The sequence below is a fragment of the Melozone crissalis genome, unplaced genomic scaffold (assembly GCF_028551555.1).
Source record: "Melozone crissalis strain CALT ecotype California unplaced genomic scaffold, PUWL_Pcris_2 ptg000006l_1, whole genome shotgun sequence".
NCBI lineage: Eukaryota > Metazoa > Chordata > Aves > Passeriformes > Passerellidae > Melozone > Melozone crissalis.
Window position 1 is genome coordinate 53,292,826 of NW_026535784.1, and position 19,450 is coordinate 53,312,275.

General features: G+C 37.2%; 1 protein-coding gene across 5 annotated transcripts in view; it reads left to right on the forward strand.

Annotated features, from left to right (window-relative positions):
• Positions 1 to 19,450, forward strand: part of DCLK2 (doublecortin like kinase 2) — a 79,503-nt gene that overhangs the window by 12,820 nt on the left and 47,233 nt on the right. For all 5 annotated transcript variants that reach the window (XR_008484092.1, XR_008484091.1, XM_054292738.1 and 2 more), the window contains exon 2: positions 214 to 548. Coding sequence is in view for 3 of the 5 variants with exons in the window: in XM_054292738.1 (XP_054148713.1) it covers positions 214 to 548 (335 nt within the window). In the remaining 2 variants the exon portion in view is untranslated. The remainder of the gene's footprint in view (positions 1 to 213; positions 549 to 19,450) is intronic.

Genomic DNA, 19,450 nt, shown 5'->3' on the forward strand with positions numbered 1-19,450 from the left:
ACTATTTTTTATACCAGGAGTCTTTTGAAACCTGTTGAAAGCACTCCATGGGAGTGTTGTTTGGGTGGAAAGCTCTGATAATTTACAGTCCTCCTTGTCAAAATACAGGAAAATCACTCCTGAAATGTTTGTCTTTTTTAGTTTTTCTAGTTTTTAAGTTGACAAAGTAGCTGCAAACTCCCTTCAACTGTGAACATGTCCTCTTCTTTTCAGGTGAGAGCTATGTGTGTGCGTCCAATGAACCGTACCGCAAGGTTGACTACACCAAGAACGTCAACCCGAACTGGTGCGTGAACATAAGGACTGGCTCCAGCCGCTCCTTGACGTCTCTGACATCCTCGAGGAGCGAGGTGAAGGAGAGCAAAGATTTCATTAAACCCAAACTGGTGACTGTTATTAGGAGTGGGGTAAAGCCACGGAAAGCTGTGAGAATTCTGCTGAACAAGAAGACTGCTCACTCCTTCGAGCAGGTCTTGAATGACATCACCGAAGCCATTAAGTTAGACTCGGGTGTAGTCAAGAGACTTTGTACACTGGATGGGAAGCAGGTAGGAGGATAAACTGCTATGGCCATCTAATAATCTGAGATGCTCACTTTTCATAAGTTTAGTTCTTGTTACTGTGTATGCTTTAATCTGCTTCTGAATAATGACAGTTAAAAAATTCAACTTTTAAAAGCATTGTTAAAATATTAATACGCACAACACAATTAGAATTGTTAAAATAAGTGGATCTTTACATTCAAGTAAAACAATTTTTTTTTTATGCCAGCCTTTTTGCATTGCTCAAAAAAGTGACTGTTTATTGAGTAATACAGTTTATTTGAAACATTTGAACTTGTTAAGATATCTATGTGTTTTCAGACTACCACATAGCGGCTGAGTGGTATAAGAAAAGTATCAATGTCTCCTTCCATTGCACTTCCACAGATTGCTATTTCCAGAGGTAGTAACTGACATGAGCTGAGGTCAAGAATTGTATCTAAAATGAATCATTCTGGGAGGGTGGTCATATCTTTGCAGCTTGCTTTTTTTTTGCTGTTAGTTTTATCTCTGCAAAAACAAAGCTAGGGTTAATGATGTGGTAGGTGTGTATTCTTGCACAGAAATACAAAGGGTGGCCCACAGGATGTTCTGCTGCACCAGTTTAAAGTGTCAGGAACACACTTGGTGTTGATCAGTCACATTAATGACTCAGCCCTTCATAGAGCAGGACTTTGATACCTGAGACTTTTATTTGACACTGCTGTGGAACTCTGACAGAATTGTGACTTTAGTAATAGAGCAAGACAGGCGCAGAGTAGATCACATTGGTATCAGGTACCCAGACTCTTGTATTGTTGACTAAATATACAATTGATATCCTTGCCTATTCAACAAGTACTGATATACACCTGCATACCTGTACATCTGCATGAAGTAGTTGTAAAAGTTTCAGTTGTGTTCAGAGATGTGGCATTTTTATTTTCACTATTTTTATAATGTTTAATGCCAAAAAACCTTTTTTTGTGGTACAAGCTTCTAGCAAATGTATCACAGAACAAGTGCACTTAGATTGCCTCAGTATGAGCTCTGTCTCTGGTTATGTTCTGTGTGCTTAGATACAGTTCTTGTAGGGAAATATGTGAAAAGAATAACTTCTGTGTTTTGATGAAAATGTAGCAAGGCAAAGGCATCACTGAAACTCTTGATTTTCAGTGTTTGGTGGCAGCACAATGATGTGGCAGCTCCTTAGTTCTTCTAATAGGTTTAATTTTAAATGAGATTTGTTAATGCTGCTTCTTAACAGAGAATCCTTCCTAGGAACATCCAAACAGTGTTTGTCATGTTTAATTTAATTGATAAGAAAAAAGCATAATAAATTATTTATTATGCAGTAATGAGTCTCTTTAGCCCATGAAGTGTTCTGACACGGTCTCAGGATTTTGATCCTCTCAGGCAAGTAGGGAGTCAGTAAGGGAAACTGCAAGAGCTAGGATTGTCAGTTCACATTCACCTCTTCTTGCATTGTCAAAACAGTAGAAACACACTCATCTGCACTGTTATGGAGGATGCAATAGTGCATCAGGGATCAATAAAAGTAGTTTACATTAAATATCATATACATTGCTTGCATGTTGCCATCACCCATGGTGGATGATGACTGTCTTCCGTCTACGGTGAGGATGACCAATTATTGGTAATGCTCCAAAATAGGATTTTTTTTTTTTTTTGTTTTTGTTTTTGTTTTGCTGCAGGACCTCCTCCTCCCCTTCTGTGGTAAAGGCAGTCAGTGAACTTGGACTGCAGCTGTAGGAGTGTTCTGAGGCGGGATTGAGAAATCCCTAATTCTGACTGTGAGCATTCTGCAGAGAGTTGCTGCATGCAGCTGCCTCTCTGTGTGAACTGTTCCAGCAGCAGCAGTGTGTAAATGTGGGGACCTCCCTTCCATTAGGAAGACAAGCCTTGTGCTTTCCCACAGACTTTGGGAAGGAGCCTTTGTTGCACAACCACAGTGTAACTGTGTTTTAGGAGCTTGTGAGATGGAGTGCCCCAAAGAGAAGACCTATCACTTCAAACACCCTGGCAGAAAATAAAAGCCTTCTAATACTTACCTAGGAGGATGGAGAGTTCTTGTTTTGTTTTCTTTTTTGTTTATTTCTCTTTCCCCAAAGTGAAGGGCTGACCCCAGTTTGAGGCAGTAGGGTTTTTTTAAAATTTGTTTGTTCTCTGCCGGTATATGTAGAGGTTGGTGCCGAAGGGCTTTTTGCGGTTTGGCACATGAAGAGTTCCTTTGCTGCCAACTACCAATTGGTGGAAATTTCTGAGCCTATTTTCTCTAATGTAGTAATTGCTTATTCTTCTAAATCTGCTAGGGAGGCAGATCTTTTATGTTTGTTCTGGTGTTGGCACAGCTTGAAAGGCAACCAATAAAAAAAAGGCATTTTGTAAATGGCGATGTTCCTATAAATGTAGCCCTTGTGTTTCTCATGGCTTTAATTTTTTTCCTTGCTCCTTCATATTTTTATCTCTGTGGAAATACTTTTATTTTTTTTCCTGAGTGAATAGGCTTAGGTTGTATTTTCTGTTTAATATGAAAATGGGGGTGGAATTCAGATGATTAAGACATGCATGTATAAAACTTGTATCCTTTGATTAGGGAATGCATTGTTCTGTTAACTTATGGTGTGATTTTTTTATTCCATTAGAACCATTTAATGTGTAGGAAGAAATGGTGATAAAACCAGTGATCTTTCTGACCAGGAGAAGAGAAAGAATGTTTTCAAAAGAGTTTTTATTTGCTCTCCTGACTTCATTAATCTTGACTGCTGCAAAATCTTGATGATAATAGTAAAACAGAGAATAACACCTGAGTTGGATATTTTCCTTGATTTTTCTGTGTGAAAACAGACAAGTGTCTGGTTTTTAATTGTAAGATTTTATAATATTGCAAGGTTTCCTTTTATCTTCAGTTCCAAAATGAATGCTGTAACTTAACATATTAGTGCTTTGTAGCCTGAAGTACAGATCTATTTTTAAATTGTTCTTATGCTGGGCTTAATTCTAACTTTTAAGCTATTGAGCAACCAACTTTTTTTTAACCTCCCAAGATTGTTGAGAAGATTTTTAAGTGAGAGAAATATTTCTGTGAAAGTAACTGGGCTTTAACTTTGCAGTGCAGGCTTCTGCTGTTCCAGTCTTTGTGCTTCTGACATTGAGGTTTGCCTAATATATTTTCTTGACCAAAGTGTTTTCCTTACTTGGCTGCATTTTCCTGGAATCTGTCACTGTCCTACTGTGAAGCAAGGACAGTCAGACTGAAACTTCTCCAGTTGGGAAGTTAACCCTTTGTTACCTCTGAAGAGAATGGAGGGTTTCTTTCTTGCTAAACAAGCTTTGAGTTCAGTAATTGTGGAGTGTGGGGTGGTGACTGTGTGGTAAGTTGTGGGGAGAGATTCCCTGTGAGAAGCTCACAAAAAACCATACACAACTCTGGACCTTGTGTTGTTTGACACACAAAAGAAAACTAAATCTTCACACTTTTTAAGCCTGCGGTGTGTTGCAGTTTCATGGATTAATGTCCATAACAGGATTGAAAATGTGGATGAGACACCTTTTCTATAATCTGTTGTCAAAAGAGTGAGAATGCACCAAAAATTAGCCTTATTTTGAAAGTGTTTTTTGATGGGTATATTGGGGGCTATCTCTGGAACCAAAAGTTCTCCAATTTTCTTTCAATGAATTATTTTTTATAAAGTGTTCATTAAAAGTAAATTGGTAATAGAAGAAAACAGTTATTACATATGGATGTATTTATCACTTATTGTGTTCTCCTCCCAGTGATTTTTTTATTCTCTAGTGACAGACTCAAAAACTCTTAGTAGAGAAGATAGCTTTTGAAAACTGAATTTTGTATTTGCTTTGCTGTTAACATACCCATCACAGAGGGCAGAAACCAAAATAAGGGATGAGCAGGAGACATTTTGTTTATGAGTGTAACAGATTTTCCCAATATTCTTGGTAGGCTTTTGTCATTCAGATCTCAAAAATTTCCATTAATACAGTATTTTTGCTACAATCTTAATCTCAGTAGAGATCTTACTGTTTAGTATTGAGAGAAGTTTTAGAACATATGGATTTCATTTTTCTTAGTTTTTTTGTTTCGTTGGCGAAGTCCTACTTGTATGAGATGACTTTTTAAAAAAATAATTTTATTTCAGTTAAATACTTTTTGGCAAATATTTCCCTTTAGTTCAATTCTCTCCTACTAAAAGAGGATGTTCCTTAAGCAACCAGGCTCTAGACATGTCCTTTTTGTGTTTTTGTCATTTAATTGTGCTGTTACATCACTGATGTCTCATTGCAGGCTAAGAAACCACTGTAATAGAAACACGTTTCAGAGTTAACAGGCAGTTAACAGGCATAATTTCTAGTTGAAAGCTACCAAAGTAAATCAAGTGTTTATCCTCCATCTCAGACTTTAACCTAATACAGACACTGTACAAATGTATTGGAAATGGCACAGGTTTGAATTTTTGCTACAAGCAATTTTGCAAGAAGAGAAATCTCCAGCTTTATTTTTTTTCAGTTCTAGTTCTGCTGAAATTTAAAATACTATTTTAAGCTGAAATGTTGCATTAATCTGCAAGTATGAGGGGAAGAAATCCTTAAGCCCTCACATAGCTCACAACTCTTTATAAGGCTTATATATTGTTACTGGGGAATGTCAGTGGCAGCTGCAGAGAGTGATTCTCTGCATTGCAGATCCCACAGAGGGAATTTGTGGGCAAGGAATCTTTCCTCAGCTAACTTCAAGATTTTGAATAGCAATGTTAGGCCCTGAATTCATCCTGAAGTCTGAGGGTCACAAGTGGTAGAGTCAGCTTGCAGAAAGGGATTTACAATTTGACAAGCTGCAGCAGAGTGATTGGGGATTTGACACTGTGGAGATGATTGCCAATAGAACTATGCAAAGAGTAGATATGTTGGATAGAGATGCTTTTTAGAATTCATGGTTCGTATCTACATGAAAAAGAAGTGAATCTGCCTATTTTGTGGAAAGAGGCATTTATATTGCTGTTTTGGAGTTTGTTTGTTTGTTTGGAGGTTTTGTAGCTGGCAGGAGTCCGCAAATTAATAATGCGTGAGAAATAGTAAAGCATTTTGTGGAAATGAACCCAGAAAGTATATTTAGATTGTCTTTAAAGAAAAGGAATGGAGCTTCTAAAAGAGGTATCTTCCAAGAGAGTAGGAATAAGCGGCCTGTGAAGTTAAATTAGAAAATATACACACAGTATAGCGGAGGAAAACTCATACTAGATGTCAAGAGCCATTCTTCTCATTCACTGGATCAACCTGAGACAAAACCAGCATGGAAGAGCTAAAGATTACTTTCCAGGGCATAGGGAAACCCTGAAAAGCAGTATAGAGGAGTTCTGCATGAGTCTCATGATCTTACAGCTGATATTCATTAGATATGATGCTGGTCCCTAAGGCTGAGCTAAACAAACTTAACTCTTAGGGCAAAAAATTGATGGAGCAGTACTATGAATCACTTTCTTGTGGTTGGCTGGATTATCTCCCTTTGTTTGAGTAAATATGTAGCAGTGAAATACCTGTACCACCTGGAAATTGAAAAATTGTAGTTTGGTAAAAAGTCATGTTTGTACAGTCACTTTTATGTGTATTACAGACCAGAAGGGCACTGACACAGCACCTGTGTATTCAAGGAGCCTGCCAGTTTAAGTTGAGCTCTGAACACAGGATGCTTCCACTGAGAGCATGAGGTGGGATTTTGGGAAGGTTTGGGGGCTTTTTTGTTGTTTGTTGAGGGTTTTTTTAACAAGACATAGTTATGAATCAATGACTTGACTGGGGAGAGAGACAAGGGGAGGAAAATAATAGTGGCTCCTTCTTTGTATCTGAAATAAGTTTTTTTTCATGCTGTCTTTTCTCATCAGTCAGCTAGGGAAGCATGGTCCAGAAAGAATGCACTACTTACCAAATGCACTGTTGGAATATTGCTGTTCCCAGTGGTTATGGCTGACTCACTGCCAAACCGGAATTTCATATTGAGTAGGGGTCAATGAACGTGTGTCTGCACAAGTCTCTGGAAATGACCTGGAAGATGGAATGGAAGATGTGCTTAATAAATACAGATGAGCTACAGGAAGCCTGGACAACAGAAGATTAGAATCTTGACAAACTGCAAAAAGAGCTTAGGACAAAGCGGGTTGAGTAATCTTGCACTCACTGGTTGTTAACAATGCAGATAGAAATGCCAAGTGTTCTGGCTGGTAAAGGATCACAGCTGAAGATGTGGAGATGAATTCATGGTGTCATTGCTTGTGCACAGGAGGGGAAAGCCAACATCCATGTGGAAGTTACAGTCAATCATCTTGTTCCTGATATGTGTGTCAGGTGCCCAGTTTGCTCTGTCCTGTTCAATGCAATGATGCTAGCTAGAGACAGCTTTATTATGGAAATCCAGAAAGGAGTAAAAAGATTTAAGGAAACTTGTTCTCTGAGGAAAGATTAAAGGAAATGGGATCACTGAGATGATTAAAATATAATCAACAAGATTTTTGGGGTGATAAACAAAAAAAACCTAGCAGCAAAAAAAACCCTACTTCTGTGTCTTCCCTATGTATAGAAAAAGAAATAATAGGCTTACAGTCAAGATTAGATTCTGTGGAACTTGATAGTAGTCGCTGTAAAAATAAGAACAATGAAGAGGTGATTTTTTTTTTATTACTATTTTCAGCAGATAACTCAAGTCCAGCAGTTTCTGAAAACTGATTCGGTTTGAGTGTTTTCAGTAACTAAAGGTGATCTACCACTTTAGAAGAGCTGTCAAGCTGGAGATAAAATAACAATTAGAATGTCTGTTAATATTAAAGTGTGCATGTGTACACACCTGCAACCAACAGAATTCAACCAGCAGGGGTTACAGTTAAAGTAAATTTTATCCTAATGCTAGCAAACCTCTTCTAATGTTTGATGTGAAACGTGACTTAAGGGAAGCTGGGCTTGTGCTGGAGGCTGGAATTGTTTCAGAGGGCAGCTCTGGACAGATGCCTGTGTCTAGTCAGTGTGGGATACAAACCTTGCATGTCTTACTGAAAACAAAAGAATTAAAGTGGCTGTAATCTTCAGGAGGTCTGTATGGCAGGAAATGAATTCATCCATGGACACCGCTACACGGTATTTTGGTCAGACTCCCAGTTGGTGTGCTCAGAGCTGGGAGCCAGGGCTGTTTATTGCTACAAGGAAGGAAGAAGTAGCAAACTCGAGCAGAGGAGATAATTTTGGCCTCTGCTCATGGACATAGAAATATTCCTATCTCTAGTTATATGTGGAAGGAAGTGTTTGTCTGAAAGCAACCTGAAATTAACCCAGCCCTGTCATAGTTGCAGCAATCTTAAAAATACTCTAAATATGAAAGTACAGAAGTCTTTTCTGTACATATTCATCATGGAACACTTTCCAAAGCATTTTCATTACATGCAGTGGTGCAAAATACACAGGCAGATAATGTGGGGTTTATGATTTAGCCTGGAGAGTATCTACAATTTTATCACGGTTGCCAGAGGATCACATTACTAGTACAATTATAATTTTAAGAAAAATAAAAGGGAAATGGTAAGGATTTTGTTTCAAAGCAGCAAAATTGTGATGCTGAAGGTGCTGCAGAAAAAGGATTAAAAAATAAACAGAGCCTTGAACATCTAGGGAGTCATCTCAGAAGAGTGTGTTAAACTTGAAGTGAGCAATAGTGCTGAGGAAGCTCTTCAGCTTTGTTGCATATGCAAAAAATAAAGGTCATGCCATGTGAAACAGCCACAGTCTAGCCCTGGAAAACTTGGCTCTCTGGAACAAAGGTCTTTAGAATTTATCACAGCAGGGGAGCCCCTGTGTCCTATTCTTGCTTTCTGGAGATCAATAACCCAGAATACAGTACAGATAGAATAGAGGACATATCTCTTTCCTTCCCACCTTCCCACAGGGATGCACAATTCTGGCTGTGGGGCTGTGCCTTAACCTTACTGGGAGTGTGATAGCTGGTGTCCTCTGGGTGTGAATTTAATCTTTTCCAGCAAGGTGCAGTTTAGAGATGTGAGCAGTAATACCCATTGCCATTGGACTAGCAGCTTGGTGAAGTGTGATGTTAAAATAATAGATTATTTCTAAAAATGAACACAAAATCAGAACCTGGTGTGAAGTCAGCACTTTTAAATTACAGCGTGGCAATTGAAAAATTTGCTGATATTTTAGCTAACAGCAAGCATGTGTGTCCTGCTAAAAGTGACATCCAACTTGCTGAAGTCTTTGTGGATCTATAGAGAAGATAAATCCTACTGGGATTTCAATTTTTGTCTGTGCACACCGAGAGCTGACAGCACTTAATAAAAATGACATGCTGCACAGTGTGGGAAACAATCCCTGCAGAAGTGGTGGTGTCACCAGCAGTAGCGTTGTATCTTTGTTGATGTATGATTACAATAATTTTAGTGATGGGTTACAGAAATGGGGTGTGGAGCTCTTGGAATAAAAGAGCGGTATGCAGCCATTGTCTGCCATCTGCCATGCTAGAGATTGGGTCACATGGCTTGGAAACTAAACCTTGGGAATTTGTTATGTCCCGCTGAGCCTGCCCATTAACAGATAATTAGTCTGGTAAAAATCTTTTGAATTTATTCTGCAGCTGTCATATGCCAGATTAGGATTTGTGTCACAGGTTCCTCATTACTTTGAGATCTTGGAATTTTTTTTCCTGTAATCAAATTACCCTGTGTTCCTTCAGCAAACAGTTCTTACATTATAACATTTTAACATGCAAATTTTCTTTAAGAATCTTGCTACATCTTACAGTGTAAAGCTGTTTGCCAACCATGAATGAAAGGGTTTCGATGCTGAATTTTCTTCGCTCCTGTTCATAATGAGAGAATTTCTAGTTTTGGGCTTTGGCCTTCGGGTTGTCAGGTTGATGGATCTGTAGCTGCTTCTTGGTTGGCTGTAATCAGCTAGTGTTTCTTAAGTTTACTGAAGCATGACTGAAATCTTAAAATATGAACTTTTATATTAGTACCAGTTGCTAAGAAAAATGATGTTCTGTTTCATACTAAATTAATGGCTGGAAACATGAAACAGTTTGTTGGAGAGAGGAAAGGAATATTTGTCTTTAATGTTTAAAATATTGCTCGCTGATTAATTTGCAGTGAACCTTTAAACAGAGAAACCTGAAGACTCAGATGGAAAAGCAATATTAAAGTCATAGCAACACAAGCCAGTTCCTAAAAGCAAAGAGCTTCCCAGCACTTAGAAGGAACAGTGACCCTGTTTATGGCTTGCAGATTGAAAGCTTTGCATAGGAGGGAGTGATAACTCAGTGTTTACAGTGTAGGCAGTAAAAGTCAGTGTTCTTGTAGCACTTGTTCACTGAGCCAACAATCTTTTCTTTTTTTTCCTGTTGTGCAAATATGCAATCTATGCCACATTCTTAAATATTTATTTTGTTTATATTTATTTGGTGTTTTATTTGCTCATACATGGTGCAGAACATCTCTGTATTTGTGAAAGGCTTCTTGAAGAAAACAAAATATTTCAGAAGAAAGCAAGAAAGGATAAAATATAACTTCTAAGCAAAATGGGAAGTTGGATTTTTGGCTAGTAGATTTGGCTTTTCTTGGCTTTTCCCATCTTATCTCTTACTTTCAACTCGCCATGTACCTAGGGTCTTATGGATAAAATTATTGGAAAACAGGCCAATTAGCTAAAAAAAAAAAAAGGTTATGCTACAAAGAGTACCAGAAGAGCCAAAATCCTCTTTGTAAATGGTTTCTGAAGGTGCTGTTTCCTTGCATGTAGAAATCTGCTGTTCTTCTTTTAAAGAAATCAAGGGTCTGGTTGATTTAACCAAGATAAAACTGATGAAGAGAAGAGCAACTGTGAGAGACAAGCATTCTCCCTGTGTTTTGCAAGGGACCCAATGATGCAGACGCTTAAAATATGCCCATGTGGCTGTACAGGCAGAAGTCTGGAGAAGTCTTGGAAGTTGGAAAGTGTTCTGGTTTAATTTGCAAAGAGAACACCCTGATCTCCTGAACATCTGATTCAAAAAACTCCTCCATCTCTAAAAACAACTATTCTGGCTATTATTTGTGGCTGATATTTTTGTCTTGAAGGGAAAAGTATTCTTTCTACTTCCCTGGACCCTGGAGGGGTTAAGCAGGGAAATCTGTCTGCAGATACCCATGAAAGGTCTATTCCATAGTTTTTCCACACTAATCTGTTGTATTAGAGCATGTTTTTAACATTTGTTTAATATATATATATGCAAAATAGAATATATTACTTTATATTTTTACTTAAGGCAAAAATGCAGTGAAATGGATATTCTAATCTCGTAAAATCTAAGGGAACAATGAACAAATGATGAAATCTCATTTGCAAAGCTCTGTATTTTTCCTCCTTCACTTTCATACGCAAACAATACAATTTCCTGGACTTTTAGTATCAGAATGGTGTTATTACCTGCAGCTCTGGAAGTCTGTCACCTCCTTAGGAGCACACTCCTGGTTCAAGCACTAATCTTCCTGTACCTGGCAGGGATTTGCTTCTGCTTTTGGGCTGACGTTGGTAATCGGATGTGTGAAAACCTTGTCATTGTCTTCTGTCACAAAACATCAAGAAGCCCAGGAGAGAAGTTTCAGTCCAAGGTGCAAAGGTGTTTTCTGAGAGGCCTTTAAATACTCTTGAAACTAGTAATTATTTTATAGATTTTATTGCGTTTGGCACGTGAATACATTTGATTTTCTTACAGCACACTTTACACATTACTTTTTCCATCTTCTACTTCTCAAACATTTGACTTTAAAAAAAATGTATTTGTGAAGCTTATCTCAATAACTTCTTTTTCTGCCTATCTATATGTCACTGAATATTCAAATTTAGAACAGTACTAAAGTTAGTGGGGGAATGAAAATGTTTGATACTACTTCTTATGGATAGACATTTGTCTGCAATTTCTAAAGTAATTCTCGTGGCTTGCTCACATATTTTGACCATAACTAGTTGGAGATTAAAGTTTCTATTCCTTGAGCTTCTATTCTGGAACTTCATTTTTTCATCTTCATTTAAGGTCTACACAATAAAGTATGAATGACACCAAGCTTACTGTAATGGACATGGAAAGGACTTGCTGGATATTTTGTTTCAGTACAAATCAAAAGTATATTAACAGGAACTCATCAAATTATCAGAAGCAGTGAGAGACTACGTACCTCTAAAAATGACTGGTAGTTTAGGACCTTATATTACTTTTATCTGAGGCTTTCTGAAGCCTCTGTCACAGTCCTTTGTAAGAAATAAGATTTACATGGAGCATTTGGATATAAACACCTAGCAAAAGTTATTAAGTATAGGGGATTGGCATGCCTGAAAACTCAGCCTGATTGATGTTTAAGCACAAAGCACATCTAGTTTTAAAGCTATTAAAATATGATTAGTCACATGGAATTTATAATGCCAGATCACAACACTTAAACCTCCTTTCTTTATCTCTTGGGAGGCAGATGCAAGCCCAAAAGTTTCTAAACACCTATCTGGAATTGAAAACTTCAGTCTGGAATTGAAAACTTCAGTTTATCCATATTGCTTGAATAAGGATTCTTAACTCAGCAATAAAAGCAGCTTTCATTGCATTACCTCTGTCAGCAGAGTCTTCACTTGGTGGCTGGCAGTGGAGGGCATTGTTTCTTTACCAAGAGCTCCCTGAGGAGAGGAAATGGAACTTGATATCCTATGGAGAATGCTGCTGTTGTGTAGAAAATTGTTTGTGCATACTCTTCTGGTTACACAAAATAAGTTATAAAAGTCAACTGGTAAGCAAAGAAAAATTAGATGTATTCCTGCTGTGGCTGTTCTCCAGTGGTTGGACACAAATGCACCATGCACACTGAGGTATGTTCTTCTGGACTATGGAAAAGCTGTGAGAATAGGTCTCTGGGTATTTCTTCTGAATATGAATTCTCAGTGTTTCACCCTTTTCAGTTTTCAGCTTCTATCTGAAAGTACTTCCAAATATTTTCATGTGCTTTTTTTGGGTTTGCTTTTTGCTTCATCTGTAGCTGAGTTTAGTGGTGAAATTCTCTTGGACTCACATGTGCATTAGAGGCAAAATACTCTTGGTCTTCCAGTTTGTTTGGCTGATAGTTGGAAATGGAGCTATATTTTACATGGAATCTTTTCCTTTCCCCAAAATTGTAGTGCCTGTTTCTTCCTTCTCTTCAATGCTGTTGAAAATTTATACAGATTCCTGGCAATATATTGTGAAAATTATCATTGCTCTGAACAGAAATTATTTGCTGCTGTAAATGTTGGACAAGGATTGAGGGAAAAACTGGGATTTCCCATGCAGACTCCACTGTGAGTCCAGTAGACTGATAAGAATTACACTACTTTCTTATTTCATGATAGAAAAAAAGGATTAAATGAAGTTCAAAACTGGGGAGTGAACTAAAAAAATCTTTTCAGGTGTGATATGAGGAATGAATATTAATATTTCTTTTGTAAATTGACTTTATTAGGGATGAGTCTGAAGTTAGAGGCTCTTTTTGAACTCATTTATTTCTCAGTGATTTATATATTCATATATAATTAGCCTCAAAATGTTTTAGATGATTCATGTTCCTTCATACCATGAGTAGTCTGACTAGTACACTCAAAAAATCTTATTTTTAGCTAAGGGTAGATATTTTAGATATTTTGTATAACTCTAATTTTGTGTAGAATATTTGTGTAAACTGTCCCCAAATGACAGGGAACAAGTTATAACTTTGTCTTACTCTATAGAGTTACTTTTTAAAATTTTCATTTGCTATAATAGAGAGTGCAGGCTTTCTGTGAAATGGAATATTAGCAAAGGAAGTTGTATTCTAATAGTGAATCACCAGGTTTCAGTGAGAAAAGTAGCATTCTTTACTATGCATACGTCTATATACATACCTATAAATATATATATATGCTTGAGAATTTGTATCCTCAAAACAACAGAATTTTTTAAAATAAAAAGTATATTTGAAACAGATAGTTCACTTCTAATATTCGGTTAGCCTGTATTCTTTGGTTAAATCTGGCTGAGAGTTCTTAGAATTTGATGTATGAGGTTATGCTTCAGATTTGCGAACTTATGAACATTTACAATTATTTTAAAAATTAAATTCTCAGGTCGGAATTAGGGTTCTGAGAAATTAATTTTCAAAAAATACCTGCATATTTTCACTAGTTCATGGATATACATGGAGCACTTGACAAGCTCTTCATTTGCAAAACAGTGGTAATAAAATTGCTGGTTGCAAATTACTTACTGTGCATCACCTCTTTTGCAGAATCTTGATATCTGCTTTCCTCTAATTTAGTGACCCTTTTCCATCACCTCTGTGATGGGATTTGATTTGCATTTGTCTTGTTGCTTTGCTTCCACTATTGCAGCATTATTATGTCATTATTTTACTATTAAGATAGCCTTGGAAATCCCCCATGTGATTTCTGTCTGAATATGACAGGCTTTTTTATACCCCTTTCCCCTTTTTGCCCTGCTATCTGGGCTGCTGGTGTGTGCTAGGCAAGTATTTAAATGGATGTGTGTCTGGACAAGGTGTTAGTTCTGCCTTTGAGTTGAGAGATAAACTTACCTGCTTCAACACTCTTTGCCATCTTTCCCACTTAAAAGGATTTAATTGAGTGTCCATGGCTTTTTCTTTTTTTTTTTTTTTTTTTGGTATATTTGGTGTATATTCTTTTTGGTTTTCCTACTGATAATATACTATTTCTACTGAAAGATAAGTGTAACATTAAACAAATTCTAAAATTGCATCAATGTACCTATATCTGCATGGTCTCTATAGTATAATAAGTGTAGTGGGACTTTATTCACAGTGATGCTATGAGCTTTTTATAAATAATTTTCACTGAGAATTTTCACTTACGTTTTCCCCTCCGTCTCTTGCAATCTTTCCTCCAATGTGGAATGAATTGTAGTAAAAAGTGTATTCTGTACGCTAGTTGTATCGATGTTATTGTTTGGGGTTTCCTTTGTTGTTGCAGCAAAGTATAGAGTAATTTTAAAATCTTTTAATGGCAAATCTGTTGGAAAGCTACTGGGAACTTTTGGCTGTGACTGTAGTAAAAGTTATTTAAAACATTGTATTGGAAGAATAAGTGTTGTATTGGAAGAGTAAGTATTTTTCACCAAGAGAAGCAACTTGGTGAAAAACACTCCTTGGTTTTCAGTTGATGAAATATTGATGCTTCTGACCAGTGATGTTAGGTAATTATAATCTTACTGCACAGAAAGGTAATTCTTTCAAATGGATTTTTTTTTCTAATTGAACTCAGTTCAGTGAATTTTAAAAAAAGTTTTATTTTAATTTGGGTCAATTTGTCCCAAGCTTGATGGCAGTAAGGGATGAGCAATTGTGCTTCCCCAGAATGGTGGAGATTGGAGGCACCATCAAGGAGTAAATGAAATGCACTTTTACAGTGTTTCTTTAAAAGAATGTCACCAGACAGTTTTAGAAAAAGCTGATGCAGCATCTGCCACTTCGTGGGGCAGACAATAAATCCCCATAGGGGATTTCTGCACTCATTTGGATATAAGGAGTTTACAATGACACACAATAAATATGACCTTACTTCAGTCTACTTAACTGAAGTAAAAGTCTTAATTTTAGAGTATTTTATTCTTAAAATATCAATAAAATTTGCCAATTTTGAGAAAACAAGTCACTATTTACTGGGAAATCTGAGTTGGCAGAGGATGGCAGTAACTCCTGAAGTGCATCACCAAGAGGGTGGCACAGTTACAGACTGAGGGTAGATACATTTGCATATAGCCTATGTGGCATATAAAAATTAATATTATATACTTTTTAACTTCTATACTTGTTAAAAAACATAGAATACCTTCTCATTATAAAAATGTTTTAAACTTGTGCTCCTGCCGTATTTAATATGAGCTTGGAGGGAGATGAAACGTGTATGTTTGAAATAGTGCTATTTTCATAATTCCTAATACTCTTAAATTTTTGTGCTTTTCTATTCTTGCTGACTCTTACTGCTTTTTGCTTCCCTGCATAGACATATCACAGTAGTAACTTGCTGAGGCACAGGGCAATACTTGAACATTCCTTGGGGCTGTGTGTAAACTTAAATTTGAGTTGACAGCGCTTAATTAAACATGAAGCATATGATGAGTAACTGTGTGTAGGGGGAGATTGCACTTCTGTTGTGGGTTGTTTTGGAAGTGGTTTTCATTTTTAAAGCCTTCTGGTTTTAGAGTTATCCTAAGTATTACAAATAAGTCAACCAAATCAGAGAAAAGAATCTTCCCAGGAGGACTAGGAACTTTGAATGAACTTGATTTTTGTACTACAGGCGTTTCATGCCGTATCTTTTACAGCATTCTCCAGATGCTCTCAGGAATATCCATACAGATAAATACTGAGTTGAGAAAACTCAGCGTGAGTCCAGAGAATATGTTGCTCACTTACAGCTCTGAGCTGCTGTGTTTTGTTTGATTTAGACCTTAGATGCAATAAAGGAATTATAAAAATGAGGTTTAGACATAAATGCAGCTCTGCAAAAAGCTGCATTCAGTCCTTCCATGATGCTTGAGTTCCTCTGTGTTTATTAATAGTCCTTCCTCTTTTTAAAGCACCATTATCAGACTGTCATCTATTGAATGTAAACATTTGTGTAAAAATTACTGAAGTTTGTTGTGGTTTTGGGGTTTGTTTTCTTTTTTACTAGTAAGTAGCATTGTAACAAAAAATACTGTTACAGCCTTCTTTCCACAAAAGAAAAGCCTGTCAGGGAAACATCTATAGAATACTTAGAAGCAGGATGAGCCATAGATTCCTGGAGCTGCAGTTAACTTTTCCATATGGTGTTCTAAGCAGCAGTTTCAGCATGGTGTTCACAGAAAACAGATGGTTTCCAAAAACTAATTAGGAATAGAAAAGTAGTCACTGATAATTTAAAATTCCCTTCTTGGGGGTCTGCATCTCCACTAGAAGTATTTTTTTTAGGGAGACTCAGGAAAAGGAGGAAAAATATTCCATTGTTTCAGTATATGCTTTCTAGAAAACCTTTTATCATTATGACCGTATTTTGGGAATAAATGAGTGACATTGCTTATTATGCCTCAGACTTTCCACTTGCAACTGAATTCAAAAAGGCTATTGCTAATATCAAATAGATTATTTGTAGCAACAGAAATTATTTCTGTATTTTTTTTTAAGGCAGCTATTAAGACAGGTTGTTGTTTGGGAAGTCTTTGCGAGTCAGGCAGGTGTCTGCCAGCACACCTCAGGGCGCTGCACAGAGTGCTCTGTAATGGCAGTCCTTTTTAATAAACCACTGGAGAGAATGTCACAGTAAAATAAATCTAATAACTATGGTTGGATGTGCTGAGCACAGACCAAAAATCAAGGTTCTCCCACAGAGTGAATCTGCCAAAAGTAGCTGGGCTTGGGTTCTAATTTTGAACAGTGAATCAGTTGATCACTGACAGGGCCCCAAGGAGGTTGGCTTGGCACACACACTGAAACTCTACCCAGAGCTAGTAAAAACAACATATGTTCCCAGAAGCTGCTTAGGAAGCTCTTTAAGCACTGGGGAATATCTGCAAAAGCCTTAGACCTTGAGAGTAGAAATAAGGGCACCAATAACCTCAGTAATGAGGGACTAGTCACACAACTATTACTCCTGCTTTAGCAATGGTGGCTAAATGGATTAAGGCTAATACTGCTGTAAACAAGTGTAAGAATGGTTAAATTCTAACTGGGATTCCAGTGTGGACAGAAATTCTCCTGATTTGTAAGAGCAGGCAGGGCAAAGGGAATCTTTCACTATAACTGGTTCAAAGGTGATATTCTGACACCTTTAACAGCCTGTTTTAGCCTTTTATGGTCTATATTATCTGAAGGGTGGTGATATTCCAGCATTTGAAGGGAATGTCAGAAATCATGCCTAAGGAAGCATTTTCTCCTTTTGGAGAGTATGATTCTTGTGGTCTAAGAAGAAATAGAGTGACAAGAATTCAGGTGTTTCTGACACAAAAAACCTAAAAAATCTTAGTAAAATGGGTTTGTATTTTTTTGTAATCAGTTTCTTCAGGATCAGACAACTAAATTTGTATTAAGCCATGTGTGTAATGGAAGTTAGCAGGAAGGAAAAAAGACAAATCCCTGTATGTGCTTAAATTATGATGTTTCTCCAGACATTGTGTACTTTATGCAGCTGAAACCAATGAAATCTTGACCTGACTTCAGAAAACAGTTTAGTTTGATGCCATGGTGCTGTGTTGTTATTTGTGATCAGAAGTGTGTGACAAGGACAACCTGTGCAGTGTTTGCTTCAAAGCCTGTGTAGTTGTGAGCAGATTCAGTACCTGCTGCTGATGTGCTACTGAACAGAAGCTGCTGCTGGCTGCAGGGAGTTGTGCTCTTGAGCTATCCAGAGGCTGCCCATATTCCTTTTATTGTGTTGTTGCAAGCAGACTGTGGTGCACAATGTGCCTTTCTCTGCCACTGCAAACCCAGGTGCAGGCTGTGGAAGGGGCTGTGCTGCAGACCTCCCTTCTGCATGGGGTATTCTTATTGCAGAATAAATTTTAAAACTATTCAAATACCTCTTTAGGCTCTTTATGTCATGATCTAATGTGTGCTTAGCCTTGGTGAGGGCGCTGCTTTTTAGAAAAATGAGGAAGGACTTTGGATTTTTTTTTTTTTTTTGTGTTTTGCAAATTAATCCTGATGATGGTGATGAAAAAGCCCTGTAATCCAAACATTCACAAGTTCCTTGCATGGGTATTTCCATCAACTGCAACCATAGGTGCATTTTGATCCAGATTGAACATCATGATACTATTTTCTTTAAATTGCAGTATGCAGCAAAAGCATCAGTGCTGCAGCTTGGATTTGGGCACACTGAGCTGGACCTTGATTAATTCCATGTGTTGAGAGCTGTGATGGAAACAGAATTAAAGCTACCAGAGAACATTGCAGCTACAGTAGCTTCTAATTCTGTGCAAAATAACAATGCAGTTCACTTGCTGAGGCTGCATTTGCTGTTCTTAGGTGCCACAGACCAGCTTAGGATTGGGAACACAAGGAGCACCCTCTGTATCATTGAACTCCTGTCACTAGCTGTGCAGCATTGCAGCCCTCATCTGTTCCCAGTTTTGTTGTAAACTGAAACATAGTTTGCATTTTTACCTATATTTGCAGCTTAGGTAATGTTTCTGAAAATCCTCTTTCATCAAAATTGGAAACAGATTTGATAGATACATAAAGATGTTAAAGAACTAGTTAAGCAGAAAAAAACTCCACACAATGGTGAAGCAGTGGCACAAAACTATTTCATAACTACTCTTGCTGATATAGCAATATAACTTTTTCTCATTAATCACATTAATAACTTTTGCTTCCACTTCCATAGCCTGGTTTTAGTTTTTGGCTTGAAGCAGATGAGGTTTTCCTTGTTGTTTGTGTTTGTTTATTTAGCCAGAAATAGGTGATCACCAATTTATAGACTAGCTAGCTTTGCACATGATATGACTTGGAAGAGATCCTACTGCTGCATTTGCTGGTTTTCTGTCTGTGAAAAAATATAATCAATGCAGTGAAAATAATGAAGTCTGATACATGGGGTGTTTAGCATCCTGCAGACAAGTGATTTAACAAGAAAAAAAACCCCTGAAATTAACAAAGGTACCCCAATTCCCATTTATTACTGTATTTAAATGCCTTTCAGTAATGTATTAATGCTTCTAAAATCCTTTTTAGATAGAGGGAAAAGGGTTAATCGAAAAAGCAGCCCTCAAACAAAAAATACATTTAGCGGACTCTGACTTTGTTGTTGGAAAAGCAGAAACTTGGGAGACTGTCAGCTTAGCAGTAGTTATCTTG